This window comes from Dendronephthya gigantea, unplaced genomic scaffold (genome assembly GCF_004324835.1).
Source record: "Dendronephthya gigantea isolate DGI-Jeju-01 unplaced genomic scaffold, DenGig_1.0 000015F, whole genome shotgun sequence".
NCBI classification, from domain to species: domain Eukaryota; kingdom Metazoa; phylum Cnidaria; class Anthozoa; order Malacalcyonacea; family Nephtheidae; genus Dendronephthya; species Dendronephthya gigantea.
The window spans coordinates 2,120,636-2,143,336 of NW_021163025.1; the positions used below are offsets into that span (position 1 = coordinate 2,120,636).

Consider the following 22,701-nt stretch of genomic DNA (forward strand, 5'->3'; position numbering starts at 1 on the left):
TTATCATGTTACACCTCCTACGCCGCTCTTTCTCCATGACAAATTTGAATTTTATGTGTGACGAATGACGATCGTTTTACAGTGTGCTAGAAATAAGGCGAAACGGCCAATTGGAATAAGTTAACGCGAGGAATGGGCACTGGGTCTCAAATGTTATGTCTTTCGCCTATATTCTAAAAGCTAACTCACACTTCATAGCGACTCCTTTGCGGTATTTTCTCACGGGAAAGAGCTTGATTTTCAATCTTCCGATTGATTGAAAAGGACTATCTCATTGCATAGTGTAACACAATTCCACACATTGTCACACTCAGTGAGTGTATGAGTGCATTTTTTGAAGACGTTTGTGCTGAACATGACGGAACAATCGACTCGAGATTCGATTTTTTTATATCTGTTTGTGTTGAACATGACGGAACAGTCGACTCGAGATTCGATTTTTTTATACCTGTTTCTAAGCATCAAGCCGATACATTAAACTCACTGGGATTGCTGAATGCAAGTTGACCCCGACTGGAGTGATCGATCAATTCGATTGTGTCCCACATGATAGCAGATCTGTCAGCCTGTCAACCCGTTATTAATAAAATATTTCGCGCGTAAATCGATGTCAGTCAGGATCACACCGATATGCATTGTGGTCGAGGCCATTCATAAAGCGCTTCCCATGATGCTTAGGAGCGTAGGAGTTGTAAAGTGAACTCCCGAGCCTGCCCGGCGAGCCGTGCTGACAACGCATAGTGTACACATAACGTATCTACGATGAACGCGCTTTCCTGAGAACACGTTAGATTTCGTTCGACTAAGATCACGTTTCTTGGTTTTCAAAATTTCGGGGCTTGATCGACCTTTTACAATGGCAAAAAAAATGTTGAAGTTGCCAAGCATCGAGAACGGAGCATAGTATTAAAGGCATCCACAGAAAGGTGATTCCCTCGCGTCTTCGAGAAACGGTAAGTCATAGCGTAATAGTGTTTTCTTTTACAACATCTATATAAGTGTATACACCGTTTATGCTCTTAGTTTTCGTCCAGTCTAGACGTCGTGTCGTAGGAAATTGAACAGAAAGGCAATATAGTTTATTGTACAAATATAACAACTCCTATATGGGGAATTACTTGTGTAAATACGCTGCCTTACACCATGAATGTTAGGGATAACTCGGGCTTTTCTAAGGAATTCCTTGAAAGTATCAAATTACTTTCTAGAAGCCAATGTAACTGAGTTCTAAATATTTTCGAATATGGTTTCATACTTTGTTATAGTTTCGAAAGAAATTTAACGCTTCGTTTAAGTCGTAACAACATAGTTCTTTTGTACTTTACACGTATGCTACAGCGTGGGAACTTTGTGGCGCGAAGCGGCAGCACACATTTGCCCTTTCTAATCGCTCCGAGGAATGTGTATTTGTGGCATAGTTTAACTGTTGCAAATATGTTAGAATTTTTGGGTGGAACTTTCGATTTTACGATGTAGTTAATATTAAATAGAAGTACACACAAATTATGCATGCAACGTGAATTTTTCATTAGCCAACGTAGTAACGTTGGCAATATGCTTCATATATTGGGCTTTATAGTAAATACATTACCCGTTAATAATTGAGTAAGGAATATCGTGTATATCCGTGCAAAAATTGTAACATTTCGGCAAATTGGCAGGGTAATATTGTTACATACATCACGAGCACTATTGCTTTAGATACGAGCGAAATGAAATAACACGATGTAAAAATTTAAAAAGTAGTTTTACTTTTAGTACGCCACGCCAAGTTTTAATTGATTTTCAGGCGTCTAGACGAGCCTCGACCAATAAAAACATTTTTTACAACAATAGCCTTAATATTCAACGATATGCATACAGCATACGCCATCTTAAATAGTTTTTTATGGAATATTAAATTTAGGATTCAGAACTCACGGCTAAAAACGAATTGAAAGTGAATATTTTAAGTCTCTACGCTGTTTCGCTCTCATTACATTTCACAATTATTCGTAATTTGAGTTAATAAAATGTTGCTGTGAAGTCTGAAACAACGGCCGTTATTTTCACTTCGAAAACAAAATACAAGCGTTTTTTATCAGTCTATTATCAGCGTTCACCTTTTCCCAGCTTGCCCGAGCTATTTTCGTGTGTAAATAGCTGAATGTTTTGCATATTTGCCGAAGTTTGTTTTAGAGATAAGTTAGGGACTTATTTTCACTTCGATAATTTGGGTACTGAAAGCCACCCCGCCGATGGGAAAATTGGTTTAATTATCTTGTTTGTCCGGAGGATAATTCTTGCCAGACGCCATTGAGTTATAAAGTATTAAAACTGTAAATCCCACTTAATTTACCAAAAATGTATTAGGGTGTAATGTTTTCTCTATAGTCAAAACAACCGTGTTTTTGCGAACGTTTCTTCGGCCAAATTTGCTCTGCTTTGCATTATTTTTGACCTATTAGTCTTTGGCATAACTCAGTTTCCTGTGAACGACATGTTAATGTCCAGACGTGAAGAGATAAAGTTAACCATTTATTACTCATGCCAGAGCAGAACAAGCACGCCTTGCTTATCGTTGCTTATTCTTTTAAACGTGAAACGCCTAACTTGAGAACAGTCGTGTTTTTTGTGACGTTCTAGTAATGAAAGAGCTCGAAGTATACGAGGTATGCCATCAATTAGTCCAATTTACCACAATAGTTGAGGAAGCATGTTTTAATGATCGTTTGTTTAATTACACGTGAAGACCAGAAACCATCTTTGGTGTTTGAGCTAATTTTGCCTCTTTATTTTTGCCCCAAAGGGCTATTGTAAGACTATATAGTGAAACACATGAGAATAGGGTGACATCAATCGCCCTGTAAACAATTCCTCTCAACTCTACAAGGTCTGCAAAGATCATGTGAGTACCGTCTCTTTAGTCAGACATGCAATTTCCACACCTTATTAGTGGTTTAGAAAAGGTTCGTACCTTTTTGCTCAAATCAGTTTTACCAGCATATTGTAAAACATTCGTTGTTCACAGGCCTAGAAGCGAAGAGCACTACTCATGGATAAGATCTTAAAACTGCATACTTTTATCAAGGTATTAGACTCATGTCAAGAACACGCTGACACACACACTATTAAACCACTGTTGTACTTCATTAACTAACACTTCAGTATCTTAGCCGATGGTAATTTACATACATTTTATTTGCATCGGTGAAGTCGTGAAACAGCCTCCCTACATCAGCAGCAAACAACCTCTCCTAGTCCTCGATTATATCTCGAAGTCTCGTACTGTTATTGACTATTACTCCAGTGATCCAAGTGAAAAATATCGATAATTTTTACGACCTTTTATGGTCTGTGAGAAAGACAATATATTATGCAGCTATCAACTATGAAAATAACATGATTTACTTTTCGTTAGCTGAACTTCGTCTTGCTATTTCTTGACAGGAAGACACGCTAACGTTTTCCAAAATATGAACACGGCAATAATCCTCAACCAATCGCGAGTTTTTCAAAGCAACGAATGGAAAGATGCGGGTCGTTACCCCGCCGTGTTCCCATCTGGTTACCACCTACCCATTCAGAACTTACTACCCATAACAAGCCTGAAGCAACTTACTTTGGGAAAACCGGACAATTCCTGGCCATTTCAGAATGAGGTTTATTCACCCCAGATTCCAGTGTTACCAGTCTTCAGTCCTTTCGGCGTAGCACTCGCATCGTCCAAGCCACGGCACACGACCAGTTCTATTCTACCAAACCGACGTAATCCTCATCAAAGGCTTGTCTCTTCGAATGCACAAGGACTTGGTGCGTCTGTCACAAAGACTACAACTAAAATTGCAGAAGTACAGGACCGGCAAGTGACAAGAGTTCCAGCGTCTTCAAATGCCTCGGAAGTTATTCCAATTCAGAGAATTTCGAAGCGAAGATTTCCGCATACAATTCCCTCGAGAAAACGATCATCCTCGTGGCCCTCCGGATCCGGGATAACCGAAAAGAAACCGAAGGACGGGCTAGCCAAGGATGACCAGATCATCGAGGAATACGAAAATATGGAGATGGATGTGGCGCGTATCCTGATAAGTGATATTCCTTTTCCTGTTGTTAGTGTTAGTGTCAGTGAGAGACCTCCCAGAGTGCAGCAGACCGTTGTTTCTAACATAGGAAGACTGGAGACTAATACGATAAATCACAGCGAGAGTCCCGGGGCGAGAGCAGCGACAGAGGCATGGAAGGAAGTTAACAATCAATGCGAGAGGATACTGGAACCAAGCAAAGAAACGATGAGCGATGGAACACTTATCGATACCAGAGTGAAGAGAAAAGGGAATGGGTCCAACCCGCCGGATGGGGGAACATCAGAGCCAATCAAACAAGTGAACAGTTCTCCTCTTCGGAATGGATTATTGCAGGAAATTGGGAATGATTTGGATCAGTTGAATGCACAGAACATGGGAGTACAGGAGTTCAGAGAAGTAGCCTGGTCAGGTGTGGGAACCGGGGGAGTGGAAGAACCAAAACCCAAAGAACAAGTGACAAAATCACCCTTGGGGAACGTGGCTTCAACAGAGACGGCAAAAGAGTTAGGAATACCAAAACTGTGGAGTGGGGGAATGCCAGGGACTGATTGGCAAGGAAACAGTTCGCCTTTGGGGAGAGGGGTTATGGTAAAGAAAATCGTGGCAAATGAATGGGGTGCCAACGGAATAGCAAAGAGTTCCGTACTCGTAACTGCAAAAACAAAGGAACCTAGTGGAAACACTTCCCCCCTGGAGAGTGGGGGGAAACTAGAGGCGGGTACCCAAGACAGCAAAGCTGTAACAAGTGGCGGGGCGTTGGAGTCGAATAGCCACACCGTCACTGAAAGCTCGATCCATTTCAAACCAAACAAAGTTGTCTTCACTTGTCAACAGTGTATCGTTACCTTCGAGTCTACCAGTGACCTCATCGCGCACACCGCTAGCCACACCAGTAGCAACTTTACGTTCAAGTGTGACGTTTGTACCCAGGTCTTTCGAAGCACCAACGGCTTACAGAAGCACATCGAATTCCACGCAGATCATCGGAACAACTTTCAATGTAGTTTCTGCTTCAAACCCTTCCCTGATCGCGACAATTTGGAGGAACACGTCATCACGTCTCATATGAGCAAGCGACCTCATAAGTGCTCACATTGTCTCAAGGCTTTCCGAGATCCGGGCTCCCTCCAAAAACATATCAGAATCCACACAGGGGAGCGTCCTTATAAATGTCCAGGTAAGTGTGTGATAGTTGTCCGAGACGGTCTGGTTGATTTAGGGGCTGTTTACATGAACCCGGTTACCCGAGATTCAACGAAGCGTGAGAGGACTTTGAGGTATTAAAATAAGTCTTTATGACATCAAATAAGCACATGCTATTGTTGTGGTGATTATACGACTGCCAGGATCATGTTATCTGCTCATTTCAATACCTCAAAATCAACTCATGCTTTGTGAATCTCGGGTAACCGGGCTCATGTAAACAGGAGTACAGCAAATGCTGTAATATTCGTAGACTGAGCTCTCGTTTAGCTTTCATCGTTTTATCATGCACAATTAATCGTTTCCTGCAGCTTGTGACAAGTCGTTTGCCGAGTACAGTTCACTTCGCAAGCACAATCGTGTCCACACTGGGGAACAACCATACAAATGTCAATATTGTCCGAAAGCATTCTCGATTTCCGGGAATCTACAGCGGCATATTTTGATCCACACTGGAGAACGACCTTACAAGTGCAGCGAATGCAGCAAGACTTTCAACAATCCCAGTCATTTGAGAAGACACGAGAAGAATTTACACTCCAAATTGGAAGGTGAAAAGTAACAATTATTACAGTAAGTGTTTGTGCACTGTTCTTAAAAGTAGCTGTGTTTTGAAGGTGGATTTTAGTGTTGTGTCGTACGCATATGATGGTCAAATTCATAGAAAAAGAACATGGAAAAAGAAAACCTAAGACTTATCCATAAGACTAGAAAGCCTAAGATCATTGTATAAATTCTCTTGGAAAGACCATAGATCACTAGATTATCAATCTATTAGAAATTGACCATTTTGATCTACACACAAGGCGCTGAAATCCACCGAGATCCAGTTTACAGCAAAGTGTTTTTTGATATTACAATCTTTCCATTTAATTGTGATAGTTATCATCCGAGATTAACTGTTAAACTAATCTTTACTAATTGACTGATTGTCAATAGTCTTCAGTTCATATTGAAATATTATATTTATATAATAGTACTATAGTATGGCGCGGTTTTTGAGCTCCACAAAAACCATTTATATCGTAGTTTAGTTCTAGTAAAATAGTACACACAATCGACAAATAAATAATGGGAAATCGTGGAAGATAGAGAGCATGATATAAGCTTATCTACTACAGCTAGTAGCATTGCATTTAATTCGTGTATACAATACATAGTATACATAGAGATCTTAAGATTTATGAGACCAAACGATCAGCTATAAGCTTGCAAGTTTTAAACATCCTTCAAATCGCAAATTCTCACGACTCTGTCCTCAACATTTTGATTGTTCTACTAAATTAACGATTAAAAATCTACCATAATTTCCCATCGTTTATTTGAAAGATTATATTTTTGCTGTCATCTTTACGTTGCTGTCCTAAATCTTAAGCTCCCCCCCCCTTCCCCTCAGACAAACACGAGTACCTCTTGAATAACACCTAATATTAACCACCCCTCTCTCTAAGTACCTCTTATTATTACTAAGTAATAATCTTCGTGTTTTAAAGAATTATGATTTGTGATTTAACTAACGTTTTGAGATAGTCATGTTAAGCATGAGCATGCGCAACTCAATTTTGGGTTCGGGTCCAAATGGACCTTTTGCACTATTTTCGACGCCATCTTGAATCAAGATGCATCTTGGTCAATCGAGGACACAGAGTGAAGTTCGGTTCCGCCGAAAGGATTGAGACTTTTGATTGACCTTAACATCGCGCCGATGTTGTATTGTATAATTATTTTAATTTCATCAGAAAGTAAGATTTATATTGTAATCATGTTTTAAGAAATATTGAGTCATTAAACCAAATCAAGGCATTGAAATAATACCAACTATTATATAGTATTTTTATCGTTTATCTCTTTATAAACGCAATAGACACGTAAAATTAGATTAGTTTTAGCAAAATGATCATTCAAACGGGGTTTATTCAGGTATACGCCTCGCTCGTTCCCAAGGTTTTCTATGAACGAGCGTACCAGTAAAAGATCAGAGCTATCGTCAGCCAGCATCTGACTATAAGTTTTCTTACAGGACATTTTCAAGTTAGACGATTTACTAGCTAAAACATTTCATTTTTGTCAGAAAATTATACAATGCCGGATATTGTCATACTGATATGGCATTCCTCAGGAAAATTCCTTTAGCAAAGCCCTTAAAGGCATGTCATTCACTTAAAAAAATACTGATTACTGAGTCAAGAAAATCACTTCAAGTCTTTTCAAGATATTAATCCAATGATGTAAGTGGTGTGCAATAAATCACAATATTCAGATATGAACTTTGGCGTTTTTCATCGAAGTAATCGGCCAAAATTCATGGCAATCTAGAAGATGAAAAAAAGTGATTTGTTTACACCACAAACATGGAGCTCATTGGAAATACATCATAAACTGAACTGAATAAACCCCGGTTATGTTAGAATTTAAAATAATGCGCCTTAGTTGAGTAATTTATAGCATAATTTAGTGTAACCATGCCTTAATCAAGTATTACCAAGCGATTGCATTAATTTGAGAGTGTCATGGCGGGTGTATGTATATAAGAAGTGTCTTTAATTAAGAACTCGTATTGCTTGAGAAACTGAATGTTTGCATTACACAAAGAAAAACATCGCAGAACATTTAGTGTTGAACTTGTACTCAACACTGACTTCATGATCATGTATTGCATGACTTGCTCTTTTAAAACACTGAGTGTGTAAATGTGTTCAAGCGTTTCGACATAGTATGTGCATTCTGATACTAAAATTGTTGCATGGAAATGACTTGAGTTGTAGCTATACACAGTCGTTGGATGTACACGAAGTTATATAGTTCTGAGTTGTAGACTTAAGTTTGTAGTAAGATTTATTGTAGTTGAATTTTTAGTTACCACATTGGTAAATACGTGCATGATAGAAACGACCATTTAGTGTCGTGTCTTTACAAGCGTACGAGGCGGTTGGTGATGTGGACAGGCCGCACGCTTTGAGTTTTTATTTTTTTCAGCTATGCTGATGTATGCATGCTATGTAGACATATTGAACTGAATTGCAATATTAGTTAGACTGGAGACTGTGGAACTTACTCTATATCTTTTGATATTGAAACTTCAGTCATTGTTAGTATTATACATGTAAGAAGAATAACGCGGTTTCCACTTGTGGAAAATAAGCAACATATTTATCCTCGGGTGGATTTGAATCCAAATGCTCACGAAAAATAAATGTGTTTAAAATATTAAATGTAGCTGCGTGTTCCTTTCTTTTTATACACTTCAATTGAAGATAAACGAAACAAGAATACCGAAAAGTTTTGTATCTAACTTCAAGTGCATATTACGTTTTAGTTTAGTTCAGACTTTCTATTCCTGTAGTAAAACTGGAACAATAAGAAATTACCTTTACTGAACTTCTAAAAAAGAGCAGTTTTGACCTGGTACTAATCAATGCTATAAAGTTAGTTTGGTTTAGATTTCCTGCGGTAGTATCACTGAATCAATAAGAGACGATTCTTATTGGCCTCTAGAACAGTTTTGAAATAATATGCACAGCTCATAAATAAAGCTAGTTTAGTTAATAAGAGATGACTCTGACTAGACATCCTGGGAAGCTTGATAAAGCTATCCAATATCAAAAACGTTCATGCTGTGTTAAATGTATTCACGCGTATTTCTGATATCAATTTACATATGAATAAAAGCCATCAGTAGTGACAGGAACTTAGCGAGTTGGAACATTTTTATCAAATTGTCGAAGCAGGAGTCTTCCTACTATAATACAACGATTCTTCAAGCTTCAACAACATCGGAAAGCATTCGGCATAGCGTATATGTAAACGATTGGCCACCAGAACGACGACACGATACGAATCATTCCGAAGGACAGAAGAAAGCTCTCGTGACAGACCGCCGACGGTTAAAAGGGCCAATTTTGTTGACGCTTGCCAACAGTTAAAACAATTATGGAAAATAATTTGAATATTGCTAAAAATTCTTTGCCTGCAAATTGGTAATATACGCTTGCGTATATGGGCATAATTGGGGTAACAGGAGAAGACCTAATACCGTTTAATACGTGTTGACATTTAACGATGGAATTGACGACGGAAATAGCGACGAAAAGAGTCTCTTTTCTGAAAGACTTCGATATGGAATTTCAGAACCAACTTCACGCTTATGTGGAAAACACGCGCGTAAAGAACAAACCGCCAGTTATTTGTGGAGAGGGCGCCAGCGATAAGGAAAGGTGTCAATATTTGGAAGCAGCCTTGATTTGGTTGAAGGAGGAACTGCGCGAAATGCGATGTCAGGATAGATCACTTGCAAAACAATTAATCGGACTGCGGACGAAGATACAGAACATTGTACAAGGCGGAGATGATGATTTCTACGCTTCCGACACGATGCTTGCTTCTATAAACAGCGACAACGAGGACACAAAGTTTTGAAGATTGGAAGGCACGAAGAAGCTCAGATGATAAGATCGGCGAACACACGAAATGCTAGCGAATGATATGGATTTCGAACGCACAAATTAACAGGAGAATATTATATTTGAAGTGACAACAAAACAAATTACATTCGTGGATAATAATTAGAAAGCAATTTAGACATGAAGTATTTCGGAAACACCGGATACCTCAGATTAATTTACGGAATAGCGGCAGAAACGAATGAAATTATACCAGGCAACATTTTATTTTCATATTTTTTGAATGTAAATAATGTGTTATTTTAAGCGTCCTGTAATTTATTCGATCTGTCATTGAATAAAATGTTATTCATGAGATATATACACATGTTAATATTCATGTAACAGGTGTTACGGTTGTTGTATTATTTCTACTACGATCTTTGACGCTACGCCAGACATTTACTACAGTCATAAAAATATTATTGTATTGCTGTATAGTCTATCTACCAATTAGATACGAGTTATTGCGGTTTATCAATTTCGGAATTCAATAATTGTTTCAAATTCTATATTAGAATCATGCAATTGACTTCACAGGAAAGCAGGTCAGCATGACAATATCATTAAAGGAACAAAGATCGTTTCAAATCTCGTCCAAAAATGGAAACTGACTCAATACTGTTTTTGAAGCTGTATTGCAGAAAACGCATACCTGAAACGAGTGGTATTTTGTGACGTTCTACTACAGTATATCCATGACGAATAAATTTAAAAACATATCATTTTGCAAATGACATGTTAGCGTTTTTGTAAGTGACTTAATTCTATTTTCCACTAACGGATCGCGGTTTCACTTTTAGCGGAATTTGTTGGGCAAAAAAAGCTGTCATTCCATTCGTATTACTTGTCGTAATATCTGTTAATAATAAATATATTTCTTACCTATGAGTCCGTTAAAGTTTACTCCGTGTGGAAGGTTGCCGCGTGAATTTAAGATGTAGAATGTCTTCTAAACAAGCAAGGAGAGAGGTTATATTATACATTTATTATTTTTGTTGTTGCTGTTCTTGGAAATAATTTATAATTTTCCATTTACCTAACGTGACTGTTGTGTTGTATAGAGATGATTTATTGGATATTGCGATCATGTCGTTTGAATCTCGCTTTCTAAAAGAGCGAAAGTAATGAGTTAAAGTTCACTTTCCAAATTCCATGTTTCTCATCAAATAAAAGACGCGCTCTTTGTCACCCGAATAGATGAACTACGAGATTCTTTTCTTACATTTGTTTGATTATTTCTAGTTTTCGCAGTGATTTTATTCCATTTCTACATAATTCAAGACTTTGTATCTCCAGATCCTGAACCGTCCCTAAAATAACGAAGGAAAGTTGACAATATTACAATGATCGTTACTTAAAGAGACTACTCCTGTAGTAACACTGCATGGATCAATAAGAGATGATCCTTACTGGACCTCTAGGAAGAACAGTTTAGAACTGATAGCGCTATCCAGTATAAATAAAGTTAGTTTATAGTTTAGGTTTCCTCCTGTAGTAACACTGGATCAATAAGAGATTAACCTTACTGGACCTCTAGGAAGAACAGTTTAGAACTGATAGAGCTATCCAGTATAAATAAAGTTAGTTTAGTTTAGGTTTCCTCCTGTAGTAACACTGGATCAATAAGAGATGATCCTTACTGGACCTCAAGGAAGAACAGTTTAGAACTGATAGAACTATCCAGTATAAATAAAGTTAGTTTAGTTTAGGTTTCCTCCTGTAGTAACACTGGATCAATAAGAGATGAACAGTTTGGAACTAATAGAGCTATCCAGTATAAACGAAAACCAGTTAAGTTCAGTTTAGATTTCCTTCTGTAGTAATATTGGATCAATAATGGTTTTCAAACTTATGTACAAATAAGGTCATCCATATGGGTTGACCAGTGCATTCCAATTCACTTGCCGTGTCGTAAACACTTCTATGATCTATAAATAGGTACAATACCGCACTGCACCATCATTACCTTTCAAGAAAAGTTCCAAAGCGAATTCTTGGCAATTGTGTATTAACGTGTTCGCCTGATACTCCTTCCCGTGTTCGCAAAAATTAAGAATATGGCAAGAAATGAGCCAGTATGAGGTGATAATAGGTTTCCATAAACGAGAAATGAAATGAAAGGACTCTGTCTGATTTACAACATAAAATTCACCACGACGATCAAACATGCCCAATTCTCTAAACTTTTCTAGACCAGATACGAATTCCTGGAAGTAAAAACAAAACATAAATACCGTTGATGAATGAGCTAGCTGTATCTGTGTGTAATCCGTTATAATCAGTGGATATATTTATCAGTGTGGAATAATCAGCTTGTTTTTTTACGATCTTCTTCATCGCGCCTGCATCAACTTGAAATAACGTTACACAAAGTATCTTACTTGTTGAGAAGGAAACGAGTCCTTCGCTATCTCCATACAGACCAGATCACCAATCGACTTTGCTCTTTTGTAAAGATAATCTAATTAGAATAAAAAAGCAATTGGTAGAACATTATTTCTTTGCATTATAGTGTGAACTCCAGGATAAAAATAATTTCCTTCATTTCAACCAATCGTGATAGCTTGAATGAACGTTGGTTGTTCACATGTTACAGCTACAATCAACACTTAAACATCAATATCCCCCACAGCACCACCAATATCCCCCACAGCACCACCAATAACAAGGTACATACCTTCGGAAATATTGCTTGCACAAGTTCGAGCAACAAGGGCCGCCATGGCTGGGATATAAAACCAGTGAAGCAGTTGATTCCGTTGATGAGCAAGTTGCAGATGAACACAAGTCAAATGAACAAGATAATTCTTTTCTTCCCCGTTTAATGCTTTCAAATCAGTCAACAACGACGGTCCACCAAGGCTAGTTGCCTCTGAGTTCATCGTCTCTTCATTCAAATGTTCTGTGTCTCTTGTGATTTCAAGGCTGTTTCTTGCATCCAGTAATGCACTAACTTTATTCTTAAACCCCTCAGGATAGTTTTCAGTTTCCAGCAAGCAAACTTTATCATCATCGGTAACAAATACAGAACTTTTCAGTAGCTGCAAACTTTGAACTAAATCGTCTTTCAAATCACAGTTTTCTGGATGAAAAAAGAACAAACTGAATATACACAAAAAATACTGTGTCAACTCTTCATGCATCAGTGTAAATTGGCTCATATTAACCCGGAATATATCACTCCAGCATACTTTTATCAGCTCAGCCACATGTGAGAAGTGATTTCATTTGTTTGTCAACAACACTGCATGAATCCTATATTCTATCACTGCAATTCTTACCATTTCTTGCGATTGGCACATCACATTTCTTGCACCATTCCAGGGTAGATTCATACTTTCTTGTGAGAAGCTCTGTTTGAAAACAAAAACCTTCGTTTACCCCAACTATTCTACGTAGGTAAGAGACGATATTCAGCATTCATTATCTTACCCAGATCAATTCCGGTCGGATATTGAAGAATAATCGACGCGACTATCATATTGGGTAACACGATCAAATTTTCTTGTATTTTCTCTAAAATATGCCCGGCAAGTTTTCTAACGACATTCATTTCATCTGCAGTTGCTTCGTTCCTTATTGACCTAGAAGGATGACGATGAATCAATCTTCGGTTCAGCCTATTCTCCCTGGACACGGCGGCCAGAGGCTCGCTCCGAAGCGTGTGAAAAGTGGTGAGGGGAGGACACAGAATCAAAGCTGAGGATGGCCGGTTTCATCCCAGAAAATGAAGCATCATTTCAAAGAAATGGCACTTCAATACATTACTTTCAAGCAGCCTAATCTTTAGACTTACGTAATCATCAGACAGACCTACCTGGGAATACAAGATCTTTGAGATCTATTCACTAATCCATCTGAAAACTCTCTTAGCGAAATTGGTTTCCCAAAATACATGTAGGCATAACCGTAATCATCCGAGAGAACAGAACGTGAGTTCAACAGACCCTGCGAAAAAGGCGAGGAACTTCATTGAACTATCACAAACACTAGGGCAATGTTATGATAAAAAGACGGTAGCACGTACTAGCTCTCTAAAAGAAAACAAGCGGGATGCATTCACTATTATGATAGCTTTGACAGCTATTCTCCTGCCTTTCTCTTATATAAACCTGGCATTTAAGTTGAAAGATTTCGTACAACTAGATCTGTGAACGACAAGCCGCTATTTATGCAATACTTTGTTCACCTTAAGGGATTCTTTTGGTTTTGGCACCCCAAGCAACTCTCGCGCCATCAAAGTCTCTTCAAGAACTCTGTCGTAGCTGATGCTGATTGGACAGAACACAATATCAGGAACACGTGACGTGAAGTAAACGTCAGTGATGATTGACAGGAGACCTTAAATATTATACACATCTTCATTGAAAAAAACTCACTTCACAGCGTTTCAACCAAACGGATTTAATAATCATGAACGTTTTTCTCCATACCTTGTTTTGGATGTAAACTCTTCCCTGATCTACTTCTAGTTCCTTCAAGAAAGAATTCCATAGTTGTCCCGCTATTCAACAACAAGCATTGCACATATTCGGAGAAGACAGCCCAGTACAGCTCGTCAGAACGAAAACTTCGCTTCATGTAAAATGCACCACAGTTCCGTAGAAGTCCACCAATTAATTTCATGCTTTTGAAATCTGACAAAATAGCATTCCCTTATCATAAGAGGGCAAGTGTATCCTGGATACTTTTTGAATTCTCCAGTTCCCCTAAGTTTTATAAAAGCTAGCATCTACCTTGGGCTGCAGCAATGACAGGCAGAGGCAGTTGAAAAATGAAACAAACAAATGAAACAAGAAGAAAATCTGTGTAGCTACGATGAGAAGGCACAAATACCACAGGACACTCTTTTGATATCTCTCTAACCTAGATTTATATAAAATGGCCCAAGGTTAGAAATAATGCTTAAATGCTGTTTCAAAAAGCTTATTCTAGCCTGAATTAATACAGGGCTCAGCTTAGCAGACTAGGGATAAGTTGCTAATTACATGATACATCAATTAAATACAAATAAGCTCATTCTTCTCTTTATTATAATTACTCTGAAATCAGCTTAAGTCTTGAACAAAACAATTGTGAAGAAAAACCTTGTTTAATCCTTCCATGTTAACTTTGATGCCAGAATAGATATTCCTAAAAACCTTCCTCAATAAATAGGCCATGAAACGAATGCTCTTCAATGTAAAAGTGTGTCCAATGTCAGCCAATAGTACTTTAACTTCAGCAAAAACATCCTCAACACTTCTTCCTTGCTTGGATGCAATCTATATGGTACATTTGGTTGACCTCAGAGGATGTTCACAAGTATGTAATCCCACCTGCACCTCACTTGCACCCACCTCCCTAAACCATGACCCCATTACTTGAGGCCTAACCTAGGTTTTTAAGTATGGGTCTATGTCTTATGAAAACAAGGCTCTTAGATCAAGAAGTATTTGTATAATTATGCTGTGGGGAAAGGCTTGAACAAGGGCTGGATTTCCACTTGCAGGGAAATGGTTTGCTAGCAAAAGATTTGCATATTTTCTTTTGAATTGAGAACAGTCATGTTGAACTAATTTGTTTATACTCTTAAAGAAAATATGCAAATCCAGCCTAATGAAACTTGAAAATTACCATAAACTCCTGAGATTAGAAACTGCAGAGAGCATTGTAAACTGCGCAGAATGAAAGCAGAGATGATTCAGAGCGTTCACAATTCCCGCTTGTACATACCTCAGTAACTGCATTTCTTATCCTGGCAGACTCCAAAACATACTCAATGATCTTTCCTCCATCCAAACCCGACACAGATCTGGGATCTTCCACGGGCGATATCGGTGGATCAAAGTCATGCAAACTAAATAAAATATCGCTACCACACTGCTTGACACTTTGAAATGCATCCATTACATATGAAAGTGATTCAAGTAGCCATGAGAAACTATATTTGGCCTTTAACTATTGTGCAAAATTATTGTGCAATGTTTTCCAGCGCGTGGCTCTTTAAATTCCACGTGAATGGCGAATAGCCTGCGAACGGGAGACTTACACCTAAAATACGTCCTTGCGAGTTTCAAATTTGGAATAAAAAGAAGTGTTTAATTAATGAAAAAGATGCAGATTTTTATGTTCCATAGTGGTAATAGATTCCTCATATACCATGCACAAAAGTCTGAATATAGTTAAAAAAAGGCCCTGCTTAGTGCTTTGTAAGTTGTCAATATTGTCGTCAGCCCGATTTCGACTCAGCCCGACCCACCACGAATCTCCTGTGTTTTCCCTCCCCCGGATTTCTAATGGTATCTTACTTTCGAGAAAACACAAAAGCCCAGAACTCTTGCATTCAACATATTAGATATATTAACCAACTAAGATAACTCATAAGAGATGAAATATTCCGAATCTAGAAAAACCATTAAAACAAAGTAATTTCACTTTCAGACGTCAACATTCATCGTATTGTTGAACCTTCAAGAGGCTACCCCCCGGATATAGCAAATCAAATATGGTTGACAATGAAGTAGTTTTTGACGGGTTAAGTCGTGCATGGGCATTAGGAAGTTGTTTTTTCTTAGCCATATCCTATATTCTTGTATTTTATATCAAGAAATCACCATATCATCGGTATGTGAGTTAAATACGGTACAAAAACCTTTCCGCACATGTGACTTTAACAAATCAAAAAGGCAAACTTGTTTATATATAACTTAACACTGACCTCTGAAATTCAAGCTTTGCACTGCATCCTTTCCTTGGACATGCTTTCACTAAACCTGCATTATAGATTATAATCACCTGTTCCCCAGGTTTCCCATATTAGCTTTTAATACAGAATAAAAAATAAGTTCTAATACCCTGAGCCATGATCTTTCTTTTCGCAGTGATCATTTTGAAACCATAAAGCTGAGATGCATCCGAGCTACCGGCTTTTGTTTTATAGGACCAATCTTTGTTTTTTTGCTATCTCAACAATCACCTAACGTATGTATGCATGAGAATGAATTGTCTGAAAGCTGGTTGCTTGCACCTTCAGCATCAAGCTTCATTATCAAAATAAATTCTTTTAAGGGGGCACCCATTTGGCAATGGCTTGGAATTCACTATGAGAACATAATCAAGGCTGCTGTGCTTCCCTTACTACTGACAATGGTAGATTATGAAAGAAGTATTATTTCTTGTGGTTAATAATATATCAACTGACTGTAATAATAGCATATTAAAATGTGTTCCTTAGGTGCTCTTTATTGGTCCAATAACCATGATGTTTCTGGCAGAAGAACTACCATTTATGTCAGGTTAGATAATTGGACATGAAGACTTTAAAACAATCCCGATCAAACTTTGGTTTTAAATCATTTGAAATTCAATTGTTTCTAGGATTCACCCCTCTCCCAGATATGATAAGCTTGAGAAATTTTGTTGTGGTAAGCATTCAGTTATTCAATCTTTCCTGATGCATTCTTGAATATCTTTTGAGGTTTGTACCTTTTCCATTCAGGCACCAGCAACAGAAGAAATGATTTACAGAGCTTGCATGATACCTTTACTTGTACCATCCATGGGTCTGACAGGCGCTGTGTTTATTTGTCCTCTATTGTTCGGAGTGGGTAATGATTTTAGAAGCTGCCTCTTAATTGGGATATAGTTTCTTTGATCTACCTTGAGAAAGTCTGTCTGAGAATATTCTCAACTTCTTAACTTGATTATATCTGTAAAAAGAAAAGATAATTTAAGAAAAACAAGATCTAACATACAGATTCAACATCTATATTTCAGCCCATTTTCACCATGCTATCGAACGGTTACAAGCAAAAGAAAATGTGCTAAATGTCTGTATAGGAACACGTAAGTCAGTGAAGAGTTATTTAGAATTGTGCAAACATGCAATTTTATCAGAATGTTACATTTGTTACACTATCTCGTTTTTAGTCTTTCAGTTCAGTTACACAACTCTTTTTGGAATCTACTCTGCCTTTGTATTTATCAGAACAGGTGAGGTTGTAAACTTACTTTATATGTTAGCAGTAAAATTGCACAATCTTCTCATGACAAAATTGTTTTTCATTTCAATTCACCAGGACATTTAATTGGCCCATTCATATGTCATAGTTTCTGCAACTACATGGGAATTCCAGAATTTGAGAAAATTCCTGACACAAAATATCCAAAAGGTATAAACACTCTTGGTGAATAAATTCAGAAAAATGTCCTATAAAAATTGCTCTTAATCTTTTTCTTTTCTTCCAGCTGTTGCAGCTATGTTCATTATTGGGCTTTTGTTATTTACATCTCTGCTGAAGCCATTGACCGAACCAACTCTTTACAACAGTGTGTATTTTAGATAAAATCAGGAAAGATTTAGGAACCACAGACATGTCAATTAAAAAGTATTCTTGATAAAAACTAGTCATGATTTGGATATTGGTTACTAACCATAGGTAAATTAATAAACACTGACCATGCACCACATATCAAATTAAGTTGACCAAGTCAAACCATCCGCAAGTTCCAAATTTTTTAAAAGGTGGATTCGAACTAATAAATACAATGTCATTGGACAAGCCAAGACAAAACAAGTGCATGCACAGAATTACTTGTTTTCCGAAGTTTTTACTGTTATAAGCTGGTAGATCAGATTATAGTTCTACAGTTATACAGTTATATCTGTCAATTTTGTGTTTATAAAGGACTGATTTAACTGAACTTTGCCATTACCACTGTTATTATTTCTTTTGAATAGTTCAACTGTAAAAATCAAAGTCATCATCATCATTGGCATCATTATTCTGTCCCCCATGACTGACCTGTAAATCCACTTCAGACTCGCTGTCCGATTGATTCCAGAAACCTGGGAAAGAGAATATTTGTTAAAAATCTGCTAGTTAGGGCCTTGTCACATATGGTGGGCTTTACACATTACAGTAGTTATTTAAACGACTGATTAAAAATAGACTCACCTGCTTGAATGCGAGCCTTGGTATTAGAATCTTGTGGCTTCGGTTCAATCTTCTCTTTTTCTGTGTTTCCATCTGTGGTTTTACCCACCGGGGGAACTGACCCTCTCTCCTCTTTCTGCTTGTTCCCCATCTTTCCCCCCACTGCCACACTAGGGACGTAACCCTGTGTATCAGGAGAAAGCGGTGGAGATAATGTTCCATCACTTGACTGCCATGATGCAGAGAGTCCTGCTTCCTCCTTGCCAAAACTGCTCCCAAAATCATCCCTTTCTGCACTGTTGAATAAGCTCAATGTTGGTCTTGATGACTTAGCTGGAAGCTTTGCTTGGGATGTCCTAGCATCTGGTAAAGTCTGTTCTGGGTTGTGTGTACTTTGAGCTGTTGTGTTTGCCTCGGACATTGTACCTGGGAAATATAGAGATCAAGTAAGGATCATCTTTTATTGATCCAGTGTTACTACAGGAGGAAACCTAAACTAAACTAAGTTAGGATAGCTCTATCAGTTCTAAACTGTTCTTCCTAGAGGTCCAGGATCCTCTCTTATTGATCCAGTGTTACTACAGGAGAAAAGCTAAACAATATCCATACAATATAGCTCTAGTATTACAACATGAGACATCTGGTGATCAGTGGTCGCCATTACCTTCAAGAAATTCCTCCTCAAAGTCTTCTCCTTCATCACTAACATGAACTGTACTCAACATTTTCTGATACACAGCACTTTGTGTGAGTGAAATACTTTTTTCCTCAAAGTCTTCACTATATGATATGTTGCTGTCTACCACTTTCTTCTTGCTGCAAAAGAGAAGAGAAAGAAATGAATCAACAGTGTTTTTGCTAAGGCAAAGCAATATGGTGAGAATCAAAGATCAACCTTGCGTTGTTCCTTTGCACTGGTGAAGATTCTGAACTGGACTCCACTGAAGACAGCGAGAGCTCTTCTAAAACACCACTTTTAGACTTTTCATCTCCACTGAGGAACTTTCTATGACTTTTCTTAACATTATCTTCTCCCTTTTCATTCACCAATGCAGCTACTCCAGACTCTTTTGACTCTCTCTTGCTGTCATTTGTAATCTCTTCATCCTCATGATCATCCTCAACAATCTTGCTTTGACCAATAGAAACATCGTCATGAGTCTTTTCTAACTCTTCTTCAATGAATTCTTCACTAGGGTGAGTTGGCTCATTTTCACGACTAAAACCATCAACATCAACATTTTGTTCATGAAGTCTGTCTTCGCTAGTTTCCGTTGGCACCTCATCCTCCTTCAAATTCTCTGTTTCATTTCTTAAAGGTGCTACTACACTTCCTGCCACTTCATTTTGTTGCTTTGCACTTTTGTTTGACAGATTATTTGTTGCTATTGCTGTATTCCCAGCAACATCTTTCTCTGGAGCCTTGTCTTCAATTCTTGTTTCTGTTTCTTCATAACCAGCAAGGGCATCATTTGGAAAACTGGAATATTCACCTTCATTCATGCTTTCAGGCATCACACCAGTTTGCTTTGCTTTCTTCTCATTTGCATTCTGATCACAAATGTCCTCAATCTTATGCCCTACCAAACCTGTTGTTTCTCCTTCCACATTTCCTGATGCTAAAGCAACAGGTGCATTGTTTTCAAAACCAACCTCAGAATGTTCACTATCATCGCTAACTTCAAAATCACTCACATCATCTCCAATCAAATCCTCCACTACGCTAGTTTTACTCTCAGACACCTCTGATGTTAGCAGCCGCTTGTCACCTCCATCCTTATGAACCTTATTTTTTGCAGAAACATTTGACTTAATTTCATCATTTTTCTCTTGGCCTCGATCATCACCAATAAGACCAGGGCCATGCTTGACTTGTCCATCATAATCTCTGTCAGAATGCTGCTCAATCTCAACCTTACTACTGGGTGGCTGGTTGTTTAAATTACCACCAACTTCAGAATGCTTGCTCTCAACCCGTCTGCTATCATCTTGATTCGCAGGCTCGCTACTTGAAATGTCACTAAATATTTCACCAGGATCTCCTTCATATTGATGTATTGTTGGCAAACTAATGGAGTCTGTATTTATCACTTCTCCACCTTCAAACTCACTCCCTTCACCTCTCAGTTGCATCAACCTAGCATCTTGTACAGGTTCTACAAAATATTCTCTTCCTCTCATCTGATGTTGCTTATCAAAGTCCCCAGAGTTCATTGTTCTATGATTCGTCAGTTCTTCATTAAAATTTCCATCTTGCTCAGGATTGTTTTTCTTTTGCATGTATTTTTCATTATTTACATCAGAATGTTGGCTGAGGCCATCTTTTATCTCTTTTCTTGGTGCTTGTCTGTTGATCTTTTCTTGGTCATGACTTCTTCCATCTTCACTATGATCTTGTGAAGCTTTAACATTTGTGCTTCTGTTGTACCTCACCTCACCTCTACTCAACTGTTGTGTGTCAACCTCTCGCATTGAACTTCCCAATAAATCTTGTTTTCTATCACTATATTGCCCTGTAGGATATCCTCCATTATCAGGTAAGTTTTCTGCATAAAAATGACTGGAGGAATCTCTGTTTCCACTATTTGGTAAAACATCTCTTTGCAAAGTTTCATGCTCCTGCGGTCTCTCATCTCGTTCATATGAATGCTTTTGTCTTTCAAATGATACACCTTGTCTGCCATCTTTACTATAATCTTCAAAACTTGTACCATGAGCATAAGATGTGGACCATGGATCATGGTAACCAGGTGTGCTCCACCTGGGCATCCCATAGGCAGGCATTGGTACAAAATATGGGTGCACTGGGTGAGAGTACATGCCATGGGGTGAATGTTGAGGATACACCATTGTTCCATCCCAGGGATATCTCATATCATTCCCCGAGTATCCTTTACGGAATCCCATTTCATCCCAAGAGAGATCTGTTCGGTCCCTTAAGGACCCATTCATAAAACTGGTTCTTTTCTCAGGATATCTCATTTTGTCCTTATCATGATCAGTTTTATCCATGTACGATCCATTTGTATCCCTTGGATACCTCAACGAACCTTTATATTTTGTTCCAGTATCTTCAAGGGTATGAGGATTGTGAGAAGTGGAACCAAGTTGATTTTTGCGAGGTGTTGAGTGCAGAACAGACACTGGATTTGGTGATGTTCGGTTTTGATCAGATTGAGCAATAGGATTCTTGCTTTTATTTCTTGATTCTTGCCATCTCTTCAGGTCTACTGACCATTTTGGATAAACTGATTTCACATACTGCATGAATTTATCCTGCAGAAGATTAATCAGCCTGATTAGTCAGACCTTAGCAAAACATAAATTCAAAACCTGTTTTCAAATTGTACAAATTGTACACATCTACCTTGGCATGATCCAATTTTTCTTCATCATGTTTGCATTCATGACTGAAATATTCCATTTGTTCTTCCAATCTATCAATATCTTCCAGCAATTTCTTGTTCCTTGCAAGACATTTCTGCTCATCTTCAAGCAATCGCTGATAGCGTCTTTCAACGAGACTATAGATAGTAGATACAAATGCAATATTAACTCCATAAATGCATCTACATTTGGAAAACGAAACAACTTAATATTATTCACCCTTTCATAAACATTTACATACGAGTTTTACTCACCGGCTACTTTGAAAACTGCTTTTGTACATTTGTTGAAACGAAAATTTTACATGAAAATGGGGTCTGAATCCGACGTAAGTTAGGATGGATGGAAACTACATCAAACCATGAATTCAATAGTTCGATCACTACGATGTAGTTTTAATAGTCTTTAGAATGAATCTTTTTCACTCTTTCGAATTCTTTTTGCGTTATCACTGGAAACATTTCCATACCTCATATAGCGAAACAACAAACGATCATTTATTTATTTCATTGTTTTGTTTTGTTTATCTTTCAGTACATTTCTCTCCTGAGTCCTGAATTTCAAAATTCAAAATGGCCGCTGAATTTTCACCTTCCCGAATCACGCGCGGGATACACGCGAGCAAAATGCGTCAAAAATGAAAATTGGAAAAACAGCCAAAAACGAAGAATAAATGGATGAAAAAAA

At 37.9% G+C, this 22,701-nt stretch overlaps 4 protein-coding genes across 6 annotated transcripts; 2 read left to right on the forward strand and 2 right to left on the reverse strand.

The window, feature by feature from the left end:
• Positions 1-709: 709 nt before the first annotated feature.
• Positions 710-8,473, forward strand: LOC114520234 (zinc finger protein 773-like). The gene is made up of 3 exons (XM_028540466.1): positions 710-953; positions 3,430-5,241; positions 5,579-8,473. The coding sequence occupies exons 2-3, from the start codon at positions 3,456-3,458 to the stop codon at positions 5,827-5,829; spliced, it is 2,037 nt and encodes a 678-aa protein (XP_028396267.1). The 5' UTR covers positions 710-953; positions 3,430-3,455; the 3' UTR covers positions 5,830-8,473.
• LOC114520233 (dihydroxyacetone phosphate acyltransferase-like) lies at positions 7,496-15,681 on the reverse strand. 2 transcript variants are annotated; one of them, XM_028540464.1, is made up of 15 exons: positions 15,425-15,681; positions 14,797-14,973; positions 14,446-14,575; positions 14,143-14,346; positions 13,899-14,050; positions 13,527-13,657; positions 13,142-13,293; positions 12,991-13,062; positions 12,387-12,791; positions 12,091-12,170; positions 11,676-11,916; positions 10,932-11,019; positions 10,746-10,816; positions 10,592-10,658; positions 7,496-7,579 (listed from the first exon to the last, which is right to left on the reverse strand). In XM_028540464.1, exons 1-14 carry the CDS (start codon positions 15,596-15,598, stop codon positions 10,603-10,605), a joined length of 2,133 nt encoding a protein of 710 aa, XP_028396265.1. In that variant the 5' UTR covers positions 15,599-15,681; the 3' UTR covers positions 7,496-7,579; positions 10,592-10,602. The 2 variants fall into 2 exon arrangements, with proteins under 2 accessions (XP_028396265.1, XP_028396264.1); XM_028540463.1 differs by lacking the exon at positions 7,496-7,579 and adding an exon at positions 9,805-10,361.
• A 509-nt stretch (positions 15,682-16,190) lies between these two features.
• Positions 16,191-18,164, forward strand: LOC114520108 (CAAX prenyl protease 2-like). Of its 2 annotated transcripts, XM_028540320.1 has the most exons (10): positions 16,191-16,315; positions 16,573-16,672; positions 16,760-16,840; positions 16,926-16,986; positions 17,069-17,115; positions 17,190-17,298; positions 17,468-17,536; positions 17,621-17,683; positions 17,770-17,862; positions 17,939-18,164. In XM_028540320.1, exons 1-10 carry the CDS (start codon positions 16,197-16,199, stop codon positions 18,034-18,036), a joined length of 840 nt encoding a protein of 279 aa, XP_028396121.1. In that variant the 5' UTR covers positions 16,191-16,196; the 3' UTR covers positions 18,037-18,164. The 2 variants fall into 2 exon arrangements, with proteins under 2 accessions (XP_028396121.1, XP_028396122.1); XM_028540321.1 differs by lacking the exons at positions 17,069-17,115; positions 17,190-17,298.
• Positions 17,278-22,544, reverse strand: LOC114520107. Its single transcript, XM_028540319.1, has 7 exons — positions 22,269-22,544; positions 21,995-22,151; positions 19,523-21,903; positions 19,292-19,443; positions 18,649-19,053; positions 18,407-18,539; positions 17,278-17,400 (listed from the first exon to the last, which is right to left on the reverse strand). Exons 1-6 carry the CDS (start codon positions 22,295-22,297, stop codon positions 18,433-18,435), a joined length of 3,231 nt encoding a protein of 1,076 aa, XP_028396120.1. The 5' UTR covers positions 22,298-22,544; the 3' UTR covers positions 17,278-17,400; positions 18,407-18,432.
• Between the last annotated feature and the right edge of the window lie 157 nt (positions 22,545-22,701).

What these genes read in the sequence shown, in the direction of transcription:
- LOC114520234 (XM_028540466.1), top strand. Translation starts at nt 3,456, where the DNA reads ATGAACACGGCAATAATCCTCAACCAATCGCGAGTTTTTCAAAGCAAC. An exon ending in GCGTCCTTATAAATGTCCAG is followed by an intron (nt 5,242 to 5,578) that starts GTAAGTGTGTGA and finishes CGTTTCCTGCAG; the next exon opens with CTTGTGACAAGTCGTTTGCC.
- LOC114520233 (XM_028540464.1), bottom strand. Translation starts at nt 15,598, where the DNA reads ATGGATGCATTTCAAAGTGTCAAGCAGTGTGGTAGCGATATTTTATTT. An exon ending in TCCGACCGGAATTGATCTGG is followed by an intron (nt 13,063 to 13,141) that starts GTAAGATAATGA and finishes GTTTTCAAACAG; the next exon opens with AGCTTCTCACAAGAAAGTAT. An exon ending in CTAGAAATAATCAAACAAAT is followed by an intron (nt 10,817 to 10,931) that starts GTAAGAAAAGAA and finishes TCGCTCTTTTAG; the next exon opens with AAAGCGAGATTCAAACGACA.
- LOC114520108 (XM_028540320.1), top strand. Translation starts at nt 16,197, where the DNA reads ATGGTTGACAATGAAGTAGTTTTTGACGGGTTAAGTCGTGCATGGGCA. An exon ending in TTCCCTTACTACTGACAATG is followed by an intron (nt 16,841 to 16,925) that starts GTAGATTATGAA and finishes TGTGTTCCTTAG; the next exon opens with GTGCTCTTTATTGGTCCAAT. An exon ending in CTTTGTATTTATCAGAACAG is followed by an intron (nt 17,684 to 17,769) that starts GTGAGGTTGTAA and finishes TCAATTCACCAG; the next exon opens with GACATTTAATTGGCCCATTC.
- LOC114520107 (XM_028540319.1), bottom strand. Translation starts at nt 22,297, where the DNA reads ATGTACAAAAGCAGTTTTCAAAGTAGCCG. An exon ending in GTGCAAAGGAACAACGCAAG is followed by an intron (nt 19,444 to 19,522) that starts GTTGATCTTTGA and finishes TCTCTTTTGCAG; the next exon opens with CAAGAAGAAAGTGGTAGACA. An exon ending in CAAGGCTCGCATTCAAGCAG is followed by an intron (nt 18,540 to 18,648) that starts GTGAGTCTATTT and finishes TCTCTTTCCCAG; the next exon opens with GTTTCTGGAATCAATCGGAC.